Here is a 27,542-nt window from a genome sequence, read left to right as displayed (position 1 = left end):
TTTCCCAACAGCTAAATTTAAGATTTAAAAGTTATATTAGCATATCTGACTAAATTCATAAAATTGTTAGCGTTTTAAGGGAAGGCATTGTGTACAAGCTAATTTGATGATCTCCTCTTTTGGGGTTTTAGTTAGTAGTGGTTATCTTTTCTTTCTCCTTAAATGTAGTTCCCTTCCCTTATTTTCACTGTAGTTTGTAGTCCTTATATAAAATGCAATTTAAAAAATCCCCTTCGGGGGGCCAAAAAGAAAAAGAAAATTATCTTTTAAACTCCAGGTTCTGAAACTATATCTGCACACAAAGTAGGTCCCCAAAGTGCCAGTTTGGTGTAGTGGTTAAGAGCAGTGGACTCTAATCTGGAGAACTGCGTTTGATTCCCCACTCCTCCACATGCAACCAGCTGGGTGACCTTGGGGCAGTCACAGTTGTTTTAGAGGTGTTCTCTCAGAGCTCTTTCAGCCCCACCTACATCACAGGGTGTCTGTTGTGTGGACAGGAAGGGAAGGAGATTGTAAGCCACTCTGAGATTCGAAGTGAAGGGTGGGGTATAAATACAGATCTTCTTCTTCTTGTCTGACCTGCTCCAAACTATCAGTGTTTGTGTAGTTGCCACAATATCATGTGAATCCGGCTTTCCCCTATGGGAGGGGGCTTATGGACTATTGGGATAGTCAGATATTTGTGTAGGCAACTGGACCTTTGCCATACATATGGCTATTGCCCTTGTTTTACCCTCTAGCTCCTTTCAATCTTCTGCCTCCTCCTAAATAGAACAGTTGCAGGGTACTTGAAATAGTTTGCTCTTCTTTGTGGGTGGTTCTAGTGTTTGATACTATTGCTGGATGCTAGATATTATTTTGACTCCTTGAGTTTTTCCAGATCATCTACTTGCTACATTTCTCTCTTCAATAAATGGTTTGTTTTCACTCTGTATGGATTCTTAGTATTTGCTGCAGAGGAGGAACTTTGGGTAGGCTGCTGCACTGATCAGGGATGCTCATTTAAGGGAGGTAAAGCAGCTGTCAGCAGCTGCTTTAATAGAAGTGCAGGAACAGCAAAAGGAAGTTTTCTTGTATTATGCTCAGGCCACTAGTATGGATTTCTTCCAAGCTTTTGTTATACAAGCTACATCATGGATACCAAATGATTTGTTCAGCATACTGAAACATTACGTATTAATAAGGATGCCTATTTTACTATTCTACATGTCAGTTCTTGGTGTATATCTACTCATTATGATAAAGGTTTGGCCAATTATAAAATATTTCTCACTGACAGACTCTTTGGAGCCCCATTCATTTTCTTCTTGATTTGTTGGACATCATATTGTTACCAGTCAGTGCCATCCTACATAGGGGCGGTGGCTTTTCCAATAGGAAGTCATGCCACACACCCTTCACATAAAAATCACTTCAGATAGAAATTAAATCTGTCTCATAAGCCTGGCGTAGGACAAGGAATGAATGGCAGGCAAAGCCCAGTGGGAAAAAAGTATCTGGAAGTTCATCAAAGAAGGCTGGCTTGATAATAGTTGCCACCCATCCTAAAGTAATGTATATTTTACAAGATTAGGGTCTCTCAGGAAAACAGCACCACACCTTATGATAACCTCTTTTTCCTCCAGCCTGCTTCCCTCAGTTGCCCTCTTAGCATATTTACAACCAGGGGTCATTTCGAGCCGAACTAGCCAGGATGGCATTCTGGGGGTAAACTCGTTCCCCTCCTCCTTTCCCTTCGCCTCACCTCCAAGTTCAGGTGGCGTTTCAGGGCCCCTCCCCCTTCTCCTTGCTTGCACAGAGGGGAGTTTGCACCGAGCCCCCCCCAGACACTTGAGTGTGCCCAAGGCTTTGTGGTGCGCCTTTGGGGTTTTTTGTCTCTTTTTTTGCCACCCAGCCTGCCCCAGCTGGCTTCTTGCCTTCATTCCCGCTCCAGGCTGAGTGCCAGGTGGTGGTGGGGACCGCACTTGTGGCTCAAGCTAGGCAGCATGCCAGTGCGCCCATCTCGTGGTGAGGTGGCCAAGTTCCTCAGATGCCCACCCAGGCTGGCACCACCAACCACAGCGGCATGTCATTGCTGCCTTAGCAAGCTGCTCCTCTGGGCATTGCGTCGGGCTGAGAGGAACCAGCCGCTCCTCGCCAACTGCAGGGCTGAGCCTCTCTTCAGTGCATGACCTGGGTTGGGCTTTTCCTTATGCCCCGCTGCTCCCCAGGGGCATACTTATCAGGCGGAGAGAGGCTGCCAGCCAGCCAGTTGCTCTCTTGGAGCTTGCAGGCGTGGAAATCAGCCATGTGCTGGTCTTTGCTCCTGAGCAAGTGTCACACCCCTTTGAACCTAGGGCAGCAGCAGCGGTGGCAACCCACTATCTCACCAGACACCGATGGAATGCTTCGGCTGCTTCCCCCCAGCAACAACCATTGGCACCTTTTGTGGTACAGCAAGGGGATCGAGCTGGGAGGAGTCTCCCCCTTGTGTCGACAGGTTCTCCTGCGCCTCTTGGAGGAGGAGCGTTGCAATACCAATCCTTGTGGGCAGTTGTCCAAAGGAGAGTGCTCCGCAGAACATCGCATGAGGGACTTGAGGAAGTTGTCTCTGACACACGGTATCTGAACAAAGACACGCGTTCCAATGCACGGTACTTTCTGCAGTGGGTCCTCCAAGGTATGTTAGAATGATTTAGGTAAAGGAGGCCATTTACTGCAGGGCTAGTCACTGTATTTATTTAGTCGAGGGCATAAACACACATGCAAGTTCAATTAAAACAAAAATCAAGCAACATTCTGGTATTACTTGTGGGAAAGCGTTGTTAAGCCCTGTTCATTGGCACAAATGCAACTAACTATCCTTCTGAACTTCGAGTGTTTTTTTTAAATCTTTTTTTAAACTCCTGCCTCCTCCTGGCTGAATGAGGGCTGGAAGCGGGGCGGCCAGAAGCAGGTGGCGGGGCTTCATCATGTGCCCCGCTCCCCTGCACCTCACCCGGGGGAACTGCGTTCCCCCGCGTTCCCCCCCGAAATGACTTCTGCTTACTGTAAAAAAGTTTTTCCTAATATCCAGCCAGTATCTTCCCGCTATTACTATAAACCCAGATGAAAATATTAAAAATTCTATGATCCTTTGGATGAAGGATCTGGGAAAGTCCATTCAACTGGAAGATTGGCAAAAGGTCTGGAAGTCAATGAAATTAATGAGGGCAGTAACATTTAAGGAAAATATATTTAAGGTATTCAATAGATGGTATTGGACTCCAGAAAAGTTAACAAAAGCATATAAAACAACGAATAAAAACTGTTGGAGGTGTAAGACTAACGTAGGGACTTTCATGCACATGTGGTGGAACTGCGAAAAAGTATATAGATTTTGGGAAAAGGTAAACAATCTAATTGCAGAAGTGCTGCACATAAATTTAAAGCTTTGTCCGGAGACATACCTATTAAATATAATCCCAAATGAACATAATGGGAAGAATGTTTATATGTTAATATATATGCTCACAGCTGCCAGAATTCTGATTGCTAAGAATTGGAAACAAGAAAAAATTCCTAAAAAAAAGGAATTGGTAGAGAAAATTATGGAGATCGCAGAAATGGACAAATTATCATTAATTTTGCATAGGAAGGATGATAAGGTGTTTAAAGACAGATGGGCAGATTTCTATAAATGGGTAAAGAATAAAACTCTGTAATAGACTCGCCATGATGTTTAAATTACAAATGTATAAGAGCTATATTTTACTTTTTTGTTGGAAAACTTAAATAAAACGTTAAAAAAAAAAAAGAGCCCTGCTGGGTCAGACCAGTGAGGATCCACCTAGTCCCACTGATGGACATCCTGATGGCACCTGGTATTTGTGGCCACTGTGTGACAGAGTATTGGACTGGATAGGTCATTGGCCTGATCCAACATTTGCTTCTCTTATGTTCTTAAGCGGGGAGAGAAAAGGGGAATCCAGGGCTTCTTCTGCCTGACAGAGGGGCCAGCAGTATTTCCAGCCTTCAAGCATTTGTTTCTGTCAGTAAAATGCAGGGGGAGAGAGCATGTCAGGCCTGACAGCAGCCACTGGACAACTTGACACCATGCAACTTGCATAACTCGTGCAGGCCCCGCTACTTGCTACTGCTCAACAGCCGCTGTCCCATGAAGTGTTGTGTAGTGGTTAGTGTTCCAGACAAGGATTTGGGAGCCCCAGGTTTGAATCTGAGTTGGGAAATACCTAAAGATTTTGGGGGTGGAGCCTGAGCGGTGGGTGTTGCCTTCTGACACACTTCTGGTGATGTCAGGGGGTATGGCATATGCAAATAAGTTATGCTCATGAGATGCTAATGAGCTCCTGCACCTCTTTTTCTGTGAAATGACCCCTGTTTACAACACCTGGAAGTACCTCTTCAACCTGCACATGAAGGGGAATCCACAGATATTATCAGCTCTGAGAAAGCAATCAAGTTCTGCCAGATTCTTTGATCCCCCCTCTGGTAGAGCTATTAACCATTTGTCCTTTTTCTTGGGAACCTTCCTTTAAACATATCAACACTATTGTTCCTTTGATGCAACCACATCAGCATACCCTCAGGTATCATTTTTGGGTATAAATACAGGCACACTGCCAATTGCAGTGTCTGTGTGTGTGTGGCCATGCATCAACATCACACCAAGTGCCTGTCAGGTCACTTTCTACAGTGGATCTGAAGCCTCAATATTGGTAAATATCACCCATTAGAAATACCCTCTCTATTCCTGTTCATCCCTCTCATCTCCCTCTTAGTAGTGCATTTTCAGTTTGTTTGTATGTTTGACATTTTATTGCTTTAGCTTACTTTATTTTCAATAAAATCCTTATCAGTTGAACACCAGCCTGGTTTATTTAAGCTTTCTCTTGGGGAAGGTGCTAAGTTACCCCCTCTTTGTATACCCCTAAGTATACAAAGGTGCTAAGTTACCCCCTCTTGCTTATTGAAATTCCCCTAATTAACTAAATATTAAACCATTCTGGGTAACAATTTTATATAAGAACTAATTTCAGTTTGACAGACAGTTTTATCACCAAATTAAAAGGGTCTCTGTGGGCAGTCTGGTGGTGACTTAGTATGTTAATACTGGAATCCAAAAGAGCCAGTGTGGTTCAATGGTTAAGAGCAATGGACTCTAATCTGGAGAACCAGGGTTGATCACCCATTCCTCTCCTCTGCATGAAGCCTGCCGGGTGACCTTCAGCCAGTCACAGTTCTCTCCAAACTCTTTCAGCCCCATTTACCTCACAAGGTGCCTGTTGCAGGGAGAGGAACAGAAGGAGATTGTAAGCAGCTTTGAGACTCCTTAGGGTAGAGAAAAGCAGGGTATAAAAACAAACTTTTTCCTCTTTTGAATCCCTTGGTGACTAGTTTTCACAAATATTTTAAGTATTACAGATGCTTTTACTATTGATATTTTTAGTGTCTTCTCAGATAAAAAGTACATTTCAGATTTCTCTATCACAAAACAATTTACATCTATATATCTAATAGCGAAGGCGCCCCCTGTGTGCAGATATCTAAATCCGCACATCAGGGGGACCTGGAGGGGCAGTCCCAGGTGTGCACAAAAATCTTCAATGTTGAAAAAAATATAGGGGGGATATTTAAATCCCCCAAAAGTAAAAGAGCGTTTCCTGTTTATGTGCAGGGAACGCTCTGGGAACTATGCAGTGGGCCGGCGGCTGGAAGCCACTCAGGTCTCGCTGCCAGAGCCGAGGTGGGGGGAGAGGAGGAGGAGATCGGCCGCCGGAGCCAGAGAGGAGGAGATCAGCGGAGGGGGAAGAAGCAGTGGGGGGAGATTGGCGGGGCCCGGCGGCTGGAAGACACTTAGGCTGTGCCACCGGAGCCTCTGCACATCAGGGGCACCTGGGGGGCAGGGAGATTTTCCTGCACACTTGGGGCAGTCCCCAGGTGTGCACAAAAATCTAAAAAGTTGAAAAAATATAGGGGGAATATTTAAATCCCCCCAAAAGTAAAACAGCATTTCCTGTGCATGTGCAGGGAATGCTCTGGGAAGTCTGCAGTGGCCCAGCGGCTGGAATCCGCTCAGGCCTCGTTGCCAGAGCCAAGGTGGGGAGAGAGGAGGAGGAGATCGGTCGCGGAGTCAAGGGGGGGAGGAGACCAGCAGAGGGGGAAGAAGCAGGGGGGAGGTTGGAATGGCCCAGTGGCTGGAAGCCTCTCAGGCTGCGCTACCAGAGCCAAGGTGGGGGGGAAGAGGAGGAGACCAGCAGAGGGTGAAGGAGCCAGGGGGGAGATTGGTGGGGCCCAGCAGCTGGAAGCCACTCGGGGAAGAGGGCTTACCTGCTGCTGCTGCCGCCTCCTCCTGCTCTGCATGGAGCTCTTCTCTCCCCCCCCCCACAAATATTGTGGGTCCCTTTTCTTGTGTCAGTATAATTTTGTCGATGTTACTTTCCTGGATGTTATAGTGTATAAACATGTTTCTACTGTTTCTGTTAAAGAATATTCCAAACCTATAAACAGAAATTCTATTCTGCTAGTCTTCACCCAAAGCATTTCAAGGCCAATTTACTATCCAGCCGACTTTTACGTCTGAAGAGAAACTGCACATTTAATCAATGTTTTGAGAAAGTGTCTGACTTTTTTTCACAAGAACTCCAAAACAGGAGCTTTCCTGAGAGGGTTATTGATTGATCCAGATTGAGAGCTAATCTCACTCATAGGAACAATCTTTTTCATTGATAGACCTTTGAATACTCAGACACGTCTATTTTGGTCTATGAAATTCCATCAATTGCCTTATGAGATGAAATTGGTCAGTTATAAACAGTAGTGTCTGTCTTAGGGAGTTCCAGGATGTAAAATATACCTTTGCAGTGGCTTCTGAAGAAAGTTCAATTTGGCATACCAGCGAGTAAATCTAGATTTTTGGATATTCATTCAAAATTCAGTATTTTCACAGGTCATTATAGGTAAACCTTTCTATCTACAAATTAAAGACTTTCATAATCCAAGAGATCATAAAATTAGTCTGTTTCACTCCTCTTAAGAAATGGGCTTTGTAGTTGGTACTCCTATGATAAGAATTTTAGACTTTTATTTTACAAACCATGTCCTCCTGAAGGACCTAATGGTAAAACAGATACCAGCTTCCCTTAAATCTGACAGGATGTCTTTCTTAAATAATTTGTTACATCTCTTAATGTTTTTATTATTTAGATGAAAGGCCATCAGTTTAAAGAAAATTGTTTTTTAATATGATAGCAGATTTGGTGAAGTTATCACAGACATGTAACACTATCATTCTAATTTTCTAGACTTTTGGATCTGAACAGGGTTTCAGTTGCTTTCAAAAGTGTTTCATGTTACACAATGACACTCTTGACACAAATCTGAGGAAGATTCTAAAAGAGGATATGACTTAAAGTTTTGGTATGCTTTTACATTGTGTACATGACATTTAGCGGGCTGTGGTAGCCCAGAAGTTAAGATGCTGAGCTCCTGTCTGTGGCCCCAGCTCCTGCCAACCTAGCAGTTCGAAAGCAAAAAATTGCAAGTAGATACCATCGGTAGGACGGTAACAGCGTTCTGTGCGCCTTGGCATTTAGTCATGCTGGCCACATGACCACGGAAATGTCTTTGGACAGTGCTGGCTCTTCGCCTTGGAAATGGAGATGAGCACCACCCCCTAGAGTCAGATTCGACTAGTTTTCGAGCAAGGGAAACCTTTACCTCTTTTTACATGACATTTATTTGATAAGTAGTGCACTGATATATTTATCACTGGCAATACACATGCATATTTTCTTTTGATCCTTTTCTTGGCTTTCTATGGGTTAGATCCTATAAACCATGACAGGAACTCCACTTATGAAACAAATCTTTCCTGCTGTAGCCCTCTGTGCTTCCTGAAAGAATATCAGACACTTAGAAATAATATGGAATGCCTCACAATGAGACTGCAGTGAGAGAAAGTCTGTAAACCCTGAGTGACTTGGGCAAGCCACAGTTCTCTCAGAGCTGTTCTCTCAAGAGCAGTCCTCGAAAGAGCTCTCTCAGCCCCACCTTCCTCACAGGGAGAGGAAGGGAAGGAGATTGTAAACCACCCTGACACTACGAGTGAAGGGCGGGGTATAAATGCAGGGCATTTCCCAGGGTTCTGGAATTTCTCCACTAAGAGAGGTTTATTTGGCGCCATTTTTATAGACAGTCTGCTGAGCAGTGGGGGTATTTTTGTTTTTTGTGGGGGGATTTTAATTGAAACCAGTTTGGTGTCATGGTTAAGACAGCGGACTTGAATCTGGGAGAACTGGGTTTGATTCCCCACTCCCCCCACATGCAGCTGCTGGTGTGACCCTGGGTCAGTCATAAATTCTTTCAGAGCTGATCTCTCAAGGGCAGTTCTCGAGAGAGCTCTCTCAGCCCCATGTACCTCTCAGGGTGTCTGTTGTGGGGAAGGGAAAGCCACTCTGAGACTCCTTCAGGCAGTGAAAGGCGGGGTATAAATCAAATCTCTCTTCAACTGTTTTTAACCTGAGTTGCTGATTGATCTTGTACACTGTTTTCATCTTTTAACTATCTGTTGCAGATTTAACAATATTTTAACAGCTTTATAATCAATGAATTTTGCTAATGTTTTTATTTTGTATCAGTTGTCAGACACTTCGAAATCCTGGAACAATTTTTTAAACCCCCCCCCCCCCGTGCCTCGAACCTGGTCCTTAACATTACCCCACCAGAACAGGCTGACTCAGGAAGGCCAACAAGGACTTGTTATGAACCGCAGAGATTAGATTTATCTGGACTGAATTTCAGTGCAATGGCCCTAAACCAACTCAGTACCACCTCCACTGTTCAGGATGCCCACTACTTCACACGACTCAAATCAGAAGGAGAAAGAAAGCTGGATACCGCCTGCAGATCAGTGTCACCTTAGTCCCAAACTAAGACGATAATCTCAAGTGGTTTCATTAAGATATTAATATCACAAGTAGAAAGATTTAGAAACCCACAGGACACCATTTTGAGATGACATGCAGACAAGCAGTTGCCTACTGAGTCACCTTTGGGAACCAGTTCATCAGGTGAGTTTTGAAACAATGAAGTGAAGCAATGAAGTGCTGCGGTGGCTCAAGTGGTTAAGACGCTGAACTGCAGGCTGTGGAAGGTCAGTAGTTCAGCAGTTTGAGACCCGAGTTGCCGCATGACGGAGTGAGCTCCCATCTCTAGTTCCAGCTCCTGCCAACCTAGCAGTTCGAAAGCAAGAAACTGCAAGTAGATAAATAGGTACCACTTCGGTGGTAAGGTAATAGCGTTCCGTGCGCCTGGGTGTTTAGTCATGCCAGCCACATGACCACGGAAACGTCTTCGGACAGCGCTGGCTCTTCCGCTTTGAAACGGAGATGAGCACCGCAACCCTAGAGTCGGATTCGACTGGCTTTCAAGCAAGGGAACCTTTACCTTTACCTTTTTTACCCCCAATTCCCACCTTTACCTAACATTCCATAATGATTCTGTGGTTGACTGTATCAAAAGCCACAGTTGTTTTAACAGCTCTCCACAAACAGGCACCACTTTTAAGGTGCTCTGCAAGCTTTAGTTTCTCTGATTAGAGGACACGGATATAAAGAGAAATGGTTGTCTGTGAAACAGCAGAGCATATATTCGTTGTATTCTAACCTTCATTTTGAACTTCAAAGCTTCTTTGTCCCCAAGGACTGTTTTCTGATTACAGAACAACCTTGATACTTGTGTAGTAAGATGCTTGGTTAGAAAAATAGCTGCTTCTGGATTTTTGACAGATTACATAAAACATATACATGAAAAATTGACTTAATTTGTTGCTAATGGTTTTTCCTAAGGCTTCATTTCCTTAATTATGTGGATAGCCACCTATTAAATGAGTAATCATTATACTTGTTTGTGGCAAATGCTTATAAGTGCAAAAGCAACCTCCGCCCCAAACCCCATACAATCTGCATTTCTGTGGTATTTTATTATAGCTACAAGACCTGGTCAAGGATATTCTAAGATAGAGAGACACACACATGCACACAAAAAATATGTAAGATACCAATAAAACAAGAAATGTGTTCCAATTCAAGGAAAGCTCAACTGCTTGAACTCTGTTCCTCTGTTCTATCAATGTAATCCTGAGTTTAGGTTTCAGGGTATCGAGGTCTTCCTTTATCATACCCTTCTGCTTGTTTGAGAGCAGTTTCACTGCCATTTCTCATGTGTCAGTCCCAGAGGTATCATCGCTGCATTACTTAGGCATGTTTCAGTGGTGTGAAAACAAAATGACCTACCAGGGCATGGATCCTAAGGTGTCTTTACCATGGCACCCCTCCTCATCCAATGCAGAGGTGGTCCATATTCCAGGCACTTCTCAACCCACGGAAGGATACTGGTATGGCATGAGCAGAAGTGCCTAATACCAGAGGAATGGGCTCCACAGCAAATGACTGTCTCCTCAACAGAAAGGGATGGTGCACTCAGATCCAAGGTTTAGGATCCAAGTCCAGATTCTGAACGCCTTATGACAGAAATGGCAAAAAAAAAGGGTTTGTACTAAACCTTCAAAAATATCCAAATCTTTGTTATTCAACAATTTAGTGGAGTATACTGAATGCTGACACACGAGAGATTAATTTTAGAATAGTGGATGCTAGTTAAGGAGGCTGTTAGATTCCACAAAATTATCATTTATAAGACACTTGCCAAGCTGATTAAAGGATAGTAGCATACACAAGCCTTGCTCACTTGTTACTTTTTGCCCAGAGTTCTATGCAAGATATACTTGAGCTTGCATGCCTCCTCTCTTATCAATACAGGTGAATGACTGACAGGGAAAATTCCAAGAGCAGAGGAAGGAATGGACATTATTAAAGTTAAGACTCCTACTCTTATTTTAGATTAGGAACCCAACCTTCTTCCTATCACAAGCAGTTTACCTCAGATAACAGTGGAAAAGACACCAATCTCATTCCAATTTTGTATTTATCACTTTTTGTCATAGTGATCCCATGGGTAGCAAGCTTGATCATGCAGGATGGTGCAGCTCCTCGACAACCTAACAGATATATTTATGAAACTGAGAGATCTCATTTCATTCTCTTGCAATACATCTCCATTAAGCTTCAGCTCTAGAGAAGGAAAAGAAACCCCTGTTCATTCAAAATATGTCCTTTATTCCTATAAAGGTAAAGGCTTCCCTTCCTCGAAAGCCAGTCAAATCTGACTCTAGGGTTGCGGTGCTCATCTCCGTTTCCAAGCCAAAGAGCCAGTGCTGTCCGAAGATGTTTCCGTGGTCATGTGGCCGGCATGTCTAAATGCCAAGGCACACAGAATGCTGTTACCTTCCCACCGAAGCGGTACCTATTTATCTACTTGCAATTTCTTGCTTTCGAACTGCTAGGTTGGCAGTAGCTGGAACCAGAGATGGGAGCTCACTCCGTCATGCAGCACTTGGGTCTCAAACTGCTGAACTACCGACCTTCCAGCCTGCAGTTCAGGGTCTTAACCACTTGAGCCACCACAGGCCCTATATATTTATTCCTATACCAACCCAGAAATGGCTACTTAGAACTAACTCAAATTATTTTTCCACATCTATTTAAGAACTGCCTTTTAATCATTGTGCCTATAGTGTACTGGCTTGTCAGATATACTGTGAGAAAGACCTCAGGCCATGTGGTATACAGGCACAAGACATCTGCATTCTGGAGGAGCAAACTTGCCTCCTAATTTCAGTGAACCTGCCTTGCTGGATTGCACTAAAAGACCATCTAATCCCGCATTGTATTTCCAAAGATGGACACACAGATGTTCTAGGAAGCTCATAAGCAAGGCCTGTTGGACAAACGTCTCCTGGTGCCTCTACAACAAATATGCAGTAACTGAAATATAGATAATGGGCTTGTCCATCTCTTGAAGAGCAGCGTCAGTGGAAGCCATCAAAGGGTAGGTCCTCAATGTAAGCCCTAGTGTCTGGCAGCAAAGAAGTGGTCCTGAGGCAGGAGTGTCTGCGAAGCGCCACAGCCGATGACATTGTTTTCGAGAAGGTGTCCAGGGAATGCTTAGATGAATTAATGAGCTGCTTGGCCAAACCCAAACCCTCCTTTTGTAGTTTCCTGGTTGACTGATGTTTATCTTCAGGAATAAATGGTAAAATTTCGGTAAGTTGTTCCCACAATGCATATTGATACCTGCTCATGCAGGCAATGTAATTAGAGGGTTTGATCCCCAATGCGCCTGCTGTGTAAAACCGTCTTCCGAAGGAGCCTAACTTTCTACTCTCTTTGTCTGAAGGGGTAGTATGTGTGCACTTATTTTTTGAGGAGGAGGATACCACCATCGAATTAGGCTTAGGATGGATATGTAGAAACTCAGCTCCAGCTTCCTGCACTTTATACATGTGATCAAGCCTCCTGGATGATACTGGAGCTGACAAGGGTTTCTCCCACGGTGCCATTGCTGCTTGCAGAAGGACGGTCAACATGGGGAGGGAGATCGCGGTCGATGTATCTAGTTGAACGACATCGAAGACCGTGTCTGATACCGAGGGTTAAAGTTGGACAATGGAAAGGTCTAGCTAACGCTTAACTAGATCACCATAGGAGGAGAGGTCTTCAGAAGGCGATATTGGAAGATCCTCAAACACTGTAGGCTTAGGAGAGGGACTGTCTGGCGAAGTGTCATCCTCAGATGCGTCAACATCCGAAGCTTCTCGAGAAGATGCCAAAGGAGATTTAGGTTCCTGGGTCAGCATCGGGACAACACGGGGCTCCAGCCTCGGACTCTTCAGTGCTGGAGGAGTGGGTGGGGGCCACTGAGGAGAAACCTGACGTGGAGGCGGGGAAGCCGGCGGTTTAGACAGTGATGCGGATGGTGTACGTCTACGTTGTGGAGAGCACGATCTACGTGAGCGCAGGTCCTAGTCATTCAGTTCACTGGCGTCAGCCAGGGCATTAGGAGAAACCTGACGTGGAGGCGGGGAAGCTGGCGGTTTAGACAGTGATGCGGATGGTATACGTCTACGTTGTGGAGAGCACAATCTACGTCAGCGCAGGTCCTAGTCATTCAGTCTCACTGGCGTCAGCCAGGGCATCGAAGCCAATGGGGGTAAGAGCCAAACCAGTATGGCATGTGATGTCGATGATCCCAAGGTAGGAAAACCGAAGGTTGCTGATGGTGGCGGGAAGGCAAACCAGCTAATGAAGCACGTCTGGGCAAACATTCCCGCCTGGGCGAACAGGACATCCTGCGCCTAGAGCGGGAGCAGTCCGGGTAGTCGTCCCATCGATATCGATCTTCCGCATGGATGGGCGAGTGGGAGCGATCTCGGGGCAGGTATCTGCAGTTGGGGTGTGATCAATCACTGGCCCAAGAGGAGACAGAAGGCGAATGTTCCCTTTCAGGCAGACCAGTCAGAATCATGTCATCGGCCTCGGAGGTCGATATCGACAACAGTTTGTTGCCTAGATACATCTCCAACACCGGGGGATTCAGCTGCCTGATCAGGGAGTCCAGCAATTCGATAGGTGGCGTAGGTTGTACCTTAGGCAGCTCCGGTATGGAGGATTGCCCCGACATAGGATGCGACTGTGAAGAGGAAGGCAGTGCAGAGCCCTGAGGGATCACGACACTGCTCAGTATATGAGACTTCTGCATGCCCTTACTCGAGAATTTATTAGCCTTCTCCTTATCCAGCTCATCCCTCTTCTTCTTCTTCTTGGACAGTGTGGAGGCAGAAGAAGTGGACTTGGACATATGTTTCCTCGAAGAAGATGGGCCTTTGTTTGAAGCAGACTTGCCCGGTCGAGGTGGAACCGACGATGCAGGAGCTGTCGACATCGATGAGGGTACCGAAGACTTTGGTGCAGGGTCAGCCAACATGGTCATTGGTGCTGAGGGGGCTAACACTGATTCTCAAAGTGCGACTCGCCACTCAATTTTTGCGGGTTTGGAAAATTTTGCACAAAGTGCACAAGCCTCCGGCCAATGCGATTCACCCAGGCACAGAATGCAGATAGTGTGTTGGTCACGAGGAGCTAGCTTACTCCCACACGAAGCACACCTCTTGAAGCACCCCCATTTTTTCCTATCCATATACTACACCTCAGGCATGAGGGAAGGGAGGGGAGATGGGGAAGTTGGGACCAAAGGCCCGAGTAAAGTTCTAACTCCTCTCTTCCTCTTCCCCCCCCCAGAGACTGAAGAAAAGAGGGAAAGAATATATTGAAGAAAAAAAGGACAGAAGAAGATCCCGACGTGAGGCAAATAAGGTAAGTTCACCGACCAACAGAGTAGCTGTTAACAGCGTGGTGGTCAGAGAAGAACTGGTGGGATGTCCACACTCCTCCTTCCTGGGCATGCGCAGTGGGGTTCCTGCGCAGACTCGGGTTGGAGGCGCGAAAATCCTGTTGTGAGCTTTGTACAACACTGATCGGATCAGTGCAGGTGCACTGGATCCCATAGGTGTGATGCACAGAGACCACGAAGAAGATCATATGGGGTCTCTAATCAATTCTGTACGTTATATCTTGTATCACACAGTAAAACCAACCATGAGTCAAAGGAGTAAAAATCTACTAACTGTGGCATTTGGTCTTACAAAATGTTTCAGAATACCAATAATTGAATATGTCCACATATTCATACAGACATACTCCACATACTGCTCTGCCCTTTTGTTCTAAGCAAAACTTGATATAACAGCATTTCTCTTCGTAGGCTGAGCTACAGCAGAGAACAAAGCTATAAAAATGGGACAAAGAATAGGACGGGTGCTCTTTCATCAGCTTATGTTCCTGAAGCTCTTTTTTTTTTTTTGCAACGACAGTCTTAGTACTTGGATTGTCCCAAAAGAAAAGAAAATATCATTACGGTGCTGAATCTGACTTCATTATACAGCAGCTGATGACTATCAGCAATAGTTTTTAAACTACGTTATAAAGTTCCTTATAAAACAATTCTGTAGAGGTATTTCTCAACTCTTCTTTGTTTTGAAAAGCTAGGAAGTTAGTGTGCTCTTGTTTTAGTAAAAAACTGGTTTATGGAACTGCACTGCAGCTTCATTCTTATGTTGACACCAGAACAGACTGAATTCCATTAGTAACAATGCTAATGCCACACTGAATTAAATCTTTCTTCTCCTTTTAGACAAACTATTGGAACACACTAGGTGCCCAAAGATTACCACCAGCTCCTTCCAGCTTGAACAATAAACAAATAGAAGACATACTGAAATCCTGGACCAAGAGGCATCTCCGTTACATTTCTATGGAAAGCATCTGCACGGTATTATGCAGTGCCTAAACGACAAACTCTAAACCCTGACCTGTGAACTGTCTGTATAGTCCACTTTACCACGTGGTAACATGTGATGTATCAAGAAGAATTTTACCAACACACCTGCTTCCAAATGGAAGTCTGGGAAAGGAGAGGTGCGGTACAATTGTCCTCACTAGATCCCTTCCAGTCCGGCTTCCGCCCAGGCCATGGGATGGAGACAGCACTGGTCGCCCTCACAGATGACCTCCGGAAGCATCTGGATCGGGGTGGGACGGTGCTGCTGCTGCTGTTGGGCCTGTCAGTGGCGTTCCACATGGTCAGTCATCAGCTACTCGCCCACTGTCTCACCGATGTGGGGATTCAGGGGCTTGCCTTGCAATGGCTTGTCTCCTTTCTCCAGGGTCGAGGACAAAGGGTGGCACTTGGGAGCAGCTATCCCGAAGGCACCCACTAAATTGTGGAGTGCCTCAAGGGGCGGTACTCTCCCCGATGCTATTTAACATCTACATGCGCCCCCTTGCCCAGAGACATGGGCAGTGATGGCGAACCTTTTAGAGACCGAGTGCCCAAACTGCAACCCAAAACCCACTTATTTATCGCAAAGGGCCAACACGGCAATTGAACCAGAATACTGAGGTTTTAGTTTAGAAAAAACAACTCATACATTAACATCTTTTGTCTTAAAAGAAAAACACAACAACAGAGCTTTCAATAATACAAACAACTTTTTATTGAAAGGTAAAAGTTTGCATTTGGCATGCTTTTCAACAATTAATGTGATTTTTGCTGTTGTATGCATGCTGATAATTTGTCTAACCTTGGCTCATACTTTGTAAGTTTGAGAGCAACACATGCAGCACTCAGGTCATCTGTTAGTCTGTTTGAAAACAGCTGCTCACAAGCATAAGATGATCCAAACAAAGTAAGGAAAGAAATCTTTCTATCTTCTCAAGTGTTTCACACAGGTCATAGAATTTATTTTTCCAGATAGAGCTTTCTTGAAATTCCAATGGCTCCATTTCCATTCACTTCCTAAATCTAACCAGTGTAAGCAGGAAATATCAAATTCTTCAAATTTGGCTTTATCTGGAGAAGTAAGAAAACACAGGGTTGTCGCCATCTTACGAATGCCAATTGACTTGCATGGGCTCCATTGAAATACATTACAGTACAAGTAGAGTTGCAATAAAAACGCGGAATGAATAAATGAATAAATGAAGACCCTTTGTTGATGACCAGCTTATCACATGGTTACATTGTGGCAACTTACCACTTAACATGTGGTCCAGTGCAGTAAACCACTGAAATATACAACTGTAACCCATTGCCGTAGGGCAGACTCAAGTCATATAACAGCAGCACGAACTAACTGAATGCAAACATTGAAGTGACAATCACATCTCAATATGGAATGTGATATCCAAACATTAAAAAAAGAAAGGAGACTTTTAAGATAATAGGATGAAAATACACAAAACTAAAATTTATTCAAAGTATTTAGTTGGTTAAAACATCTGGAAGTAAGAACAGCAGGATCATACCTTGTGCTTGCAAGGCTCGGTGATTCCGTTCCAAGCCTGCATCTTTCCAACTGACTGGCAACAATTTGTCTTTCCACCTCAAGCTCTCTGGTGAGCCTTTGAAACTGGAGTTCCTGTAATTCAGGAGAGAAAGCATAATTATTTGTTCATACGTATTACAAAGAATTGAAAATCACCATCCATATAAACTGCAATAATGAACAGTAAACTTTCCCTAGTAGTAACAACTCATATGAAGTCTCACAAAGTACAAACTCTAACTTGCAGTCTGGTGAAAACGAACCATGGTTTACCACAGTAGCATTTAATTATCTAGCTTTGAACCATGAAAGAGGAAGTACATAAACCTGCAGATTCCTCAAATGGTTAACAAAATGGTTGTTTTAATCTAGCCACTTTCTTACTGTCCTTAAAGATTGCTCCAAAGGAACAGCTGGTGCAACACAGATTTGCTTAGTTACTGTTAAAATTGCATGTTAGGATCATATCACATTAGCATACAGCTGAACACACCATGGCATGCATACAAAGCTTTGTGGTTGGAAAACAGTTCACATTATCACTAGCATCTTCCATGGAGACACGTACTTTACAGAACATGTATGACAGTTTCTGCTCCACATCAGCAATCAAAGCTGAAAGTATTGTTGAAACATCCCTGCATGAGTTGAGCAGCAGCTGCCAGCCAGGAGACTGGCAGCTTGCATGCTTCATCCATCTCCATTTGCCATCACGGCACTCCTGTGGGTACCACACGTGTCCTGCAGCTGACTCTCCCCTGGCTAGATCAGGAAGCTGGGAGACACAACCCACCTCATTCATCCCCCAGCATTGATGCAGGATGGGGCCACAGGTGTTCTCAGAGTGTTCCCTGTTGTGGATGTTGCTGTGACCAGGAAGACTCCAGTCTCTTCCAAGAAGCCATGAGAAAGGAGTGTGTGCATGTGTGGAAGGTCACGGAGAGGACAAAGCACTCATTGTCATTTTTACCAAATATATCCTCTGCTACCACTGCTGCACTATCGAAGAAAAATAAGGGGGAAGCAAGCTGTCTACCATTTTCTGCCTTCCTGCTCCTTCCTTACCCAGCCCAACAAATCATGGCAGAGCTGTAGGATATGGGCTGCTCACTGAAGGGTGGGAAAGAGAATGGAAGAAGCGCTCATTCAAGCAACAACAGCAGTGGCAGCACCTGTACCCCTCGGCCGCTAATAATTGGGCAGCAACACATCTGAGCCTAGAGGCACAAGAGCCAGAGCTGGACACACCCTGAGGGTGGAGCATGAACAACAGTTGTGGCCAGCAACAGCATTGATAAGGGAAAAAATGAACCACTGGATACTCACCATAAAGGGCCTGTCTCCTCTGAGGAAAGGAAAACATTTTAACTTCTTGTCTCCGGTCTGTGGGAGTTACTCTCCTCAGTTTGGTTATCTCTGAAAGTGGTCAACTATAATACCAACTCTAAAAGAAGAACCAATGGACAAGCACAATAACATGGATAAGAAAAAGCAAGCAAGTAAAAACAGCTGAATCAGGAAGAGAACCTGATGAGCATCTAGCTTGACAATGACTTTGGGAGGGACAAGATGTCCTCCTTTCCTCAGAGGAGAAGGACTCTTCACGGTGAGTATCCAATGGTACGATCTCCCTCTGAGGTGGAGAACATCCTGAGGGACCCCCCCCCCGAGCAGTGTCCTCAGTTTCGGGGTGGGTCATCGTCATCTTCACTTAGGATGTTTTGCAACACTCTTCTGTCGAAGACACTGTCTGCTGAATTGTATATTGATTTTGTAGTGTCTGATGAATGTGGAAAGTGAGGACCATGTTGCTGCCTTGCAGACTTCCTCAACTGTAGCATGCCTTGCAAATGCAGCACTGATAGCGGCACTCCTGACCAAATGGGCTGAGATTCCATTGGTATGAGAAGCTTGTGATTCTTATATGCTTCGACTATGCACACCTTGATGGCGGCAGCAGTAACAACAATGGCAGCGGAGCTCCTGGTGATCTAAGGAGGCAAGCGACCAGACCGGATGAAGGCGGAGCCACGGCGATGTGGGTGCGAGACGGCGTAGCACGGCAGGAGACTGAGGGATGTAAAGCCGGAAAGCTACAGCCGGAAGCAGTCGCACGCTGAGGAGGAAACATCGAGCCTGCCGGAGGTGGTCGCCGGTTATCCTGAAGACGCCTGAACAATACCTGTAGCCCGCCGGGAGAAGATGGAACGCGCCGCAAAAACAAGGGTGTCGGTAGGCAGTCCCCCCCTGAAATGTGTGGCCCTAGGTAGGTTAATTAACTACTATACAGATAATAGTAGTACAGTGTAAACCGCTCTGAGACCCATTAGGGGTCATGGGCGGTATATAAGTTCAATAAAATAAAATTAAATTAATTAAATTGAGTGTGTTACTAATGGCAGATTTTGACATCTTATACCCTGTGTTGGGTAGAGAGATAGACATGAATAACGCTTTGGTTTTCCCGATGTGACTAGTCTGACAAATATACGTTTTGAGGGCTCTTCTGACATCCAGGGTGTCCCATACCTTTCTTATTTATTTATTATTTATTATTTGCATTTATATCCTGCCCATCCCATGGGCGGGCTCAGGGAGGGTAATATCATTGAAATAAATACAATTTCAGTTTAAAACATTAAACATTAAAACACAATAAAACATTAAAACAATTAAAACAATGGGTATCCTTTCCCTTTTGGTGCTTTGGATTTGGGCAAAAGGAAGGAAGGAAGGAAGACATATTTTTTGAGCTCTATGAAAGGTAGAGTTCACAGCATCATCTAATCCTTATGAAATATGCAGAGCTCGGGCTTAACTGACAACACACCTAGTTTGGAAACTCTTCTGGTGGAAGTGATAGCTGTGAGAAAAGTGTCTTCATCCTTCGCCATTTGAACACAGCTTCTCTGAGGGGCTCAAATGGTGGCTTAGTGAGTGCTGAGAGAACCGTGTGAAGTTTCCATGTTGGGAAACAGTGCACCTGCAGTGGGTTCTTCAAAGAAGGAAGGAAGGAAGACATATTTTTTGAGCTCTATGAAAGGTAGAGTTCACAGCATCATCTAATCCTTATGAAATATGCAGAGCTCGGGCTTAACTGACAACACACCTAGTTTGGAAACTCTTCTGGTGGAAGTGATAGCTGTGAGAAAAGTGTCTTCATCCTTCGCCATTTGAACACAGCTTCTCTGAGGGGCTCAAATGGTGGTTTAGTGAGTGCTGAGAGAACTGTGTGAAGCTTCCATGTTGGGAAACTGTGCACCTGCAGTGGGTTCTTCAAGGTCACACCCCAGAGGAAAACCGTATGTGAGGGTGCCTTGAAATGCTTGTGCTGTGCATTTGAGGTAGGATCGTTGCCAAGGCTGCAAACTGTCATTTGAGAGAAGGTGCTTTGAGTCCTCTTGTCACTCCTTCTAGCAGAAATGCTAAGATTGATCTGAGAGGTGGTCTCAAAGGATCAACCTTTTCCCTTTTACATCAGCAAACAAATGCTTTCCATGATGTGTTGTAGATCCTATTTGTTGATGGTCTCCTGGAGGCCACGAGAGTCTTGTGACCTCAGTATTGTATCCTAGATGTATGAATTTATCCGTCTCAATTTCCAGGCGGTCAAACAAAGCCATCCCAGTTGCGGGTGCCAGATGGATCCCTGCAGTAACATATCAAGTGACACTGGTAATTTCCAGAGGGTTCTACCAACATTTCCTGCAGGGCTGAGAACCATGGCCTCCAAGGCCAGAAGGGAGCCACTAGGATGATGTCTGCTAGCCGTTCTTGCAGTGAGCTCTTCTGCACGTTCATGAGGACTCCATGATTTTGTAGGCATTGGATAGTAGTCTCTGTATCCACTAGGGATCTGTCTCTGGCGATGGACCTGATCAGTATGTCTTCTAAAAAGTGATGAATGCAAATCCCCCGTTCTCTTAAACTGACAATCAGAGTTATCAGAACCTTTTAAAAGACTCTCAGCTCTGCTGACGGACCAAATGGGAGCGCTCTGTCCCACACAGAATCGCTGCACTGGCTGCCAATAGTGTTCCGGATATGCTTCAAGGTGCTGTTTTTGACCTTTAAAGCCCTAAATGGTCTGGGGCCTGTCTACCTGAGGGACCGCCTTTCACCGTATGTTCCCCAAGGGCGCTGAGATCCGAGTCGCAAAATCGCTTGCCCCCCCCAGGCCCTAGGGACGCAAAGTTAACATCAACAAGAACTAGGGCGTTTTCCCTAGCTGCACCGATATTATGGAATCAGCTTCCAAATGAAATTCGAGCTCTGCGGGATCTTCAACAATTTCGTAGAGCGGTAAAGACCGAGCTGTTCCGGCAAGCGTTTTAATAGTCCGACCACACTGACCGTTCCACATAACTACTAGCACTTTATAACAGATGGCCGTCACATCTTAATCTTAAATTTAATAAGTTGTATTTTGATATTTTATTGATTGTATTGTTTTAGAATTGATATTCTAATAATTGTATACTGTTTTTTAACTATTGTAAGCCGCCCTGAGCCGCTTTGGTGGGAGGGCGGGGTAAAAGTCTAATAAATAAATAAAGGTATTTTCTGTGGCTCAGGCAGACATGAATGTGCAGGTATGCCCCCGTTAGGTATATGGAAGTAAGGAATTCTCCTGTTTGTAAGGACTCTGTGGTGGACCAGAGAGTTTCCATTCTGCAATGTCTCAACTTTATGAATTTGTTAAGAAATTTTAAATTTAGAAGACACTGTGAGCCTTTTCTGAGGATGGTACCAGCTTGAAAGCTTGGATGGAGAGGTGCTGGATTGCCTGAAAAGTTCTGAGTTGTTTGTCTGTTCTCTTGGAGGACGGGGAGAGGATGAAGCATTCCGGTGGAAGGTTGGAAAACTCTATAACCTTTGGTGACTAACTCCACAGTCCAGAGATCGGCCTGAGACTGGATCCAGACCTGCTTGAAGTGGAGAAGCCTTTATCCCACTGGAATCAAGGGGCATCATGCCTTGGGATGTTTTCTGTCATGATCAATCTTTTCTGATCTGTTGCCAGGTTTGTCTGGAAAATCTGGAGCCAAAACCTCGTCTTCTGAAGAAGGGTTGCAAGTGGTTCCAAATTTGATCTTCTTTTATCATGCTTGAACCTCAGTGTTTTTGGGAGCGTCTTCTTTTTACCTCTGATTTCAACCAGAATCTTATCCAGGCAGTCCCCAAATAACCTGTCTCACTGGAAAGGGTATGCTACCACTATAAGCTTTGGAGTGAAAGTCAGCTTGCCATGCCCTGAGCCAGAGGGTCCTTCTTGCTGCCATAGCCGAAGACATGGCTCCAGATGAGAAAATTAGTGAATCCAGTGTGGCATCAGCCATGAAGGAAGCTGCCTTCAGAATTCTGTTGGCCCCTTCCCTGACATGTCTATTAGATTCAGGAAGTAGCTGGAGTAATTTCCTGGTCCATACAATAGCTGCCCTGGACACAATGGATGTGGTTGAAGTGCTTTGAGTTCCATGAGTCTTCCACAGTACCAAGTCCCCTTTTTTAAAAAATCAAAGCTGTTGTGAATGGACCCCTAGCCATCCTCCGATAATGAGCCATAGGATGAGCATCCATCAACAAAACCTATAAAAACCTCAGTAGTAAAAAATGGTAAGGCATATAATCCTTCCTTTCCCTCTCTCTCAGAGATGGGGAGGGGGGAGAAGCAGAAGGATCTAGAAAACTTAGGGGAGTAATAAGGTATAGGTTAAGGACTATCAAGAGAAGAATAAGGTTGGAAGAGGAAAAAACAGTAAGAATCAAGAGAAGAATTTTAACAGAGAAAAGGCAAAGCCTGTTCTGAAATTGCTCTCCTGGTTGAGGCAGGAAAGAAAAACTGAGGATGGTTTCTCCCACAGACTGGAGACAGGAAGTTGAAAAATGTTGTTCCTGTCTTCCTGATAAGATGGTGGGAATCATCCTCAAGATGTCCTCCCCCTAGAGGGAGAAGTTGCTTTCTCCTGTCAGCAACTAATTCCTTTCACAATGTTTTGAGTGAGCAAGAGCTGAATAGCTAGTCCCTCAGCTGTGCTATATGGGAGATTTAAAAACAAAACAAAACACCTTTCTCTGATAGGTTGTATCCATGTGGGCTAAAGGAGATTGAAGGAACAGACCGTGTACTTTACCAGGATTTACGTGCCTACCACCTCAATCCTATACTGCAATCCCTGGAGGGCAAATCTGAGGAAAGTAAGATTATGAACCTTCTAGCCTCAAATAGGGTTGATTTCATCGAAGCGGTGGCAAACTTCCTTTACTGTGCATACAGGGGGAGAAGTCCTTTCTGTTAGAATTAGTAGTTAATTAACTTTTCTTTTCCTTTCCTGTATCCCTGAACCAAGGCCGCTGCTGTTATGCCAATAAAGGTTTGTTGTGTTGTGTTGTGAATAGCTAGTCACTCTGCCTCCACTCACAAATTCACTCTTGCACAAAGCCATAACATAAGCCAAGGACTCTCTAAACCTCATCTTCTAGTGTGTAATGGAAGCTGTGGAAGAGCCCTCCCCTAATATGCAGCCCAATAGCTCATTCCAGTTTTAAAACATGAAGGGATTTATGTGAGTATTCCATGGGATACCCACTGTTGTGAATACAGCTGGTATCAGCGAACTCACCCCCCCTTCCCTCAAACAGGGTTCAAAGTATGTAGTAATGATATTATGCCCTGGCCCAGGAGTCCCTAATCTCATTGAGCTTGTGGGCACTTTTAGTATTTTGAGAACAGAGAGTGGGCCCCACCACCATACTGCTGCCATTTAAATGCTTCTGGAAAGCCAGGCTTGGTTCACTACTTAGGGAAGAAGCAAATGGGTTCCACAAAACCAACCGGCAGGCTATGCTGGATCACTGCCCTAGCCAAATAGATCCTTCTCTCTCTTTTGTAGCTGAAGAGTTTTCTTTCATTGTTTGACAAACAATTGTGCCAATGGAGGGGGTTTCACCCTTCCTAAAACAGCAAGTGTTTTCAGTTCTGGGAAGCAGAAGGGGCTAGCCACAAATGTCTCTGCTTTGGCACTTGATACTTTGCCCCATTCTGGAAAAGATCTCTGGCTTCTGTTTGCTTTGAAACGTGTGTCACTTGAGGGTTTTCATTAAAGGGCTGGGCACACTTCTTCAGGCAAAGAGTGGACTGCACTGCAATACAGCACCGGCTCATCCAAAACAGCAGTATGCTTTCCTTGCCTCTTGGAAGCCAACTGTCCTTCCACTCCTGTGCCCAGCCTGCTCTCTTGCCCTGACACGCTCACATCCTGCAAACCACAGCCACATTAAACACAGCCATTCCTCCAAAATGCACACCTTTTGGAGTCCAGACTCACTGGCTTCTTTTGGGGGGAGGGAGAGAAGAGGCAGGGAAAAAAGCAGCCTCCTGGGGCAGGGGCATGAGTCAGCCAGCACCCGTTCCTGCTCAGTGCCGCCACACCACATGGCCTTATTAAGATGGCAGTGAAGCAAATGAGATCCCTTTCTCTTTACAGCTATAAAGACTACCATTCAGCCAAACAGAAATAGTTAACTATATTTCAGCGCCATAAAATTACCACCACTTCCTAATCCTATAAATCTGCTTTGAGACAATTCAGAAGCCACTGCATTTCAAAACTTTCTGCATAAAGTAGCAAATTCCATCCACAAAAAAAGCAATAGATCTGAACCTTTTTGTAGTTAAACCTTCAAGGTTGTAGGCATTAAGTACTTATGTGGAAATAAATTGACACCATCATTGACTGAAGGGCCCTAAAGTTCTAGAAGGCAGCCACAGGATTAAGGAAGCACACACGGGTAACCAAAAGGATATCATCATAGGTTTAGAGAACTTTTCTGCTCTTGGAGTATCTGGTTCCTTCACCATAGAATTACTGAGAAATTGAATACAAAAGTAACTCCAGGAGGTATCTCTAGGTCAGTTTCCTTGTTCACCTTTTTATTTCTCACCAGTTGATTACTTACTGCTTGATGACTCATAGCACAATTTGTCACTACTGAATAGTACTGTATTAAATCTGACAAATTGCATGTTGCTCCATTTGTGCAATTTGCAATGTGATGACTTTCACCCATGCAAGCTATCAACTCTTAAAAGACAGGTGCTAAAGAAAATGCAATAAAAGCTACGGTGACATAGTTGTGCTTCCATAATTGTATATTAATATTGTAGTACTCCTGAAAAAAACATACACTGCACAGTTCAGTACTCAGATCTTGATATTCTCCATACCTGATTATGTCTTATTCTGTACCTTTTCCTTTAAATTCCAATCAGTGCATTCCTATCCAATGCTCCACTAGCAACACTGGTCATCTTGCTAACTGTAATTACTATGGAATTTCCCTTCTTAGATCACCCTCAGAATTCAAGCCAGTTTTAAATTAAACTGACCACTGCCAATTCAAATAAATTCTAGAGATAGCTCTTCAACCCCAGGGACTTCAATATACTTCTACTCTAAAGTTATCTTTGACACAGGTTCAAACCCTCCCTCTGGTCACTGGCTGACCTTAGGCAGGTTTGGCTGAGTGTGTGACTGGCCCAACTGGGTGGTTAACTGTAAAGACAACATTAAGGAGAAGAAAAGAATAGGCCATTTTGGGTTCTCAATGGGGAGAAAAGTGGCATATAAACGTTTAAATAGATTTTTGCCTCAGTTGGCCAACTTTCATTCCTTAAAGATACACATTACTGACAGCATATGCTATACCACATCTAAAGACGTAAAGTATAATATTAAAAGGAATTAATAGCTACATTATATTTACTTCAACAGTTTCTACACTGGGTAGACATAAGCCAAGGCATCTGACCATACAGACATGAACATATATACATGTAATCGTTCCATACTAGATCATATCTCTGGTTAGTACTGCCCATTCTGACTGGCAACTGCTCTCCTGGGTCTAAAAGCTGAGGTCCTTCCCGTTATCTATTTTGTTATCCTTTTAGCTGAAGATGCTAGGAACAGAACCTGGGAGCTTCTGAATGAAGAAGAGATTTGATTTACACCCCACCCTTCACTCGGAGTCATCAGAGCAGCTCATAATCTCCTTTCCCTTCCCTTCCCTTCCCCACAATAGACACCCTGTGAGGTTGGTGGGGTTGAGAGAGCTCTTTCGAGGACTGCTTTTAACAGAACAGCTCTGAGAGAACTTGTGATTGACCGAAGGTCACACCAGCAGAAGAGTGGGGAATCAAACCCGGTTCTCCCAGATTAGAGTCCGCTCTCCTAACCACTATGCCAAACATGCTCCTATCCACTACACCAAAATGAAAAACAGATGCCCTACCATGGGGTCTGAACTGAACTGGCAGAGACTGATCAAGAGAGAGATCTTGGAGTTGTAGTAGATAACTCACTGAAAATGTCGAGACAGTGTGTGACTGCAAGGCCAATGCTATGCTGGGGATTATTAGGAAGGGTATTGTAAACAGATCAGCCAATATCATAATGCCCCTATATAAATCAATGGTGCGACCTCATCTGGAATACTGTGTGCAATTCTGGTCACCACACCTTAAAAAGGATATTATAGCTTTGGAAAAAGTGCAGAAAAGGGCAACTCGAATGATAAAAGGGTTGGAACACTTTCCCTATGAGGAAAGGTTAAGGCGCTTAGGGCTCTTTAGCTTGGAGAAACGACGACTGAGGGGTGACATGATTGAGGTTTATAAGATTATGCATGGGAAAGAGCAGGTAGAGAAAGAGGTACTTTTCTCCCTTTCTCACAATACAAGAACTCGTGGGCACTTCATGAAATTGCTGAGGGGTCGGGTTAGAACAGATAAAAGGAAGTACTTCTTCACCCAAAGAGTGATTAACACTTGGAATTCACTGCCACAGGAAGTGGTGGTGGCTACAAGCATGGACGGCTTCAAAAGGGAATTAGATAAGCATATGGAGCAGAGGTCCATCAGTGGCTATTAGCCACAAGGTATAGATAGGGACTCTGGGGCAAGTGATGCTCTGTCATCTTGGTGCTTGGGGGGGTCAACAGTGGGATGGCTTCTAATGTCCTGGCCCCACTGGTGGACCTCCTGATGGCACTGGTATTTCTGGCCACTGTGTGATACAGAGTGTTGGACTGGATGGGCCTTTGGTCTGATCCAACATTGGCATCTCTTATGTTCTTATGTTCCTACCATTGAGTCATGGCCCCCTCTTCTATCTAGGAACTTAGTCATGGTTTTTAGGAAACTTTATTTCGGCACCATGCCAGGTAGGCAACAAAATTTACATCTTTAGGAATTTCATTTCTTTTAATAAGTTGGAGTCAAAGATTTCCTCTCCTATAATTTTAACAACTATATATAATCGACTGGGTAGAAGCAAAGTTCAGTTTTTGCTAACTTGTAAAAATAAAAGTTGATTTCTCCTAACAGCATTTCGTCAGAATAAAAATGAACATTCAATGGTCTAATAAGCTATACACACAATATAATCTGTTGAACGTCTCATTGGTGTTGAAGGTTTTAAATCTTTAAACTGGCCTTTATAGACAAGGTCAGACTTCAGAACAAACAAACATCCATTATGCAGCACATGTAACAGCCATCCGTAAAATAAATTTAATGGATGCTAGAATGTCAGCCATTAAAGTGATTACTTGCAGACATACTGTGCTTAAGCCTTTAATCATTAAAATACAGTAACTATAAATAAATAAATATTCCTGCACCAAAGCCACATACAAAGGGTATTTGCTCTTTTAAGAA

General features: G+C 44.3%; 1 protein-coding gene across 1 annotated transcript in view; it reads right to left on the bottom strand.

Annotated features, from left to right (window-relative positions):
* Positions 1 to 27,542, bottom strand: part of PKP4 (plakophilin 4) — a 171,168-nt gene that overhangs the window by 90,805 nt on the left and 52,821 nt on the right. Inside the window, 1 exon segment of the mRNA XM_015411565.1 lies at positions 16,803 to 16,915. Within this exon segment, the coding sequence (XP_015267051.1) occupies positions 16,803 to 16,915 (113 nt within the window).

Source organism: Gekko japonicus, unplaced genomic scaffold, assembly GCF_001447785.1.
Source record: "Gekko japonicus isolate JY-2015 unplaced genomic scaffold, Gekko_japonicus_V1.1 scaffold6, whole genome shotgun sequence".
Classification (NCBI taxonomy): domain Eukaryota; kingdom Metazoa; phylum Chordata; class Lepidosauria; order Squamata; family Gekkonidae; genus Gekko; species Gekko japonicus.
Note: the sequence above shows the minus strand (reverse complement) of the source record. Positions and strands in the feature narration are given on the sequence as shown.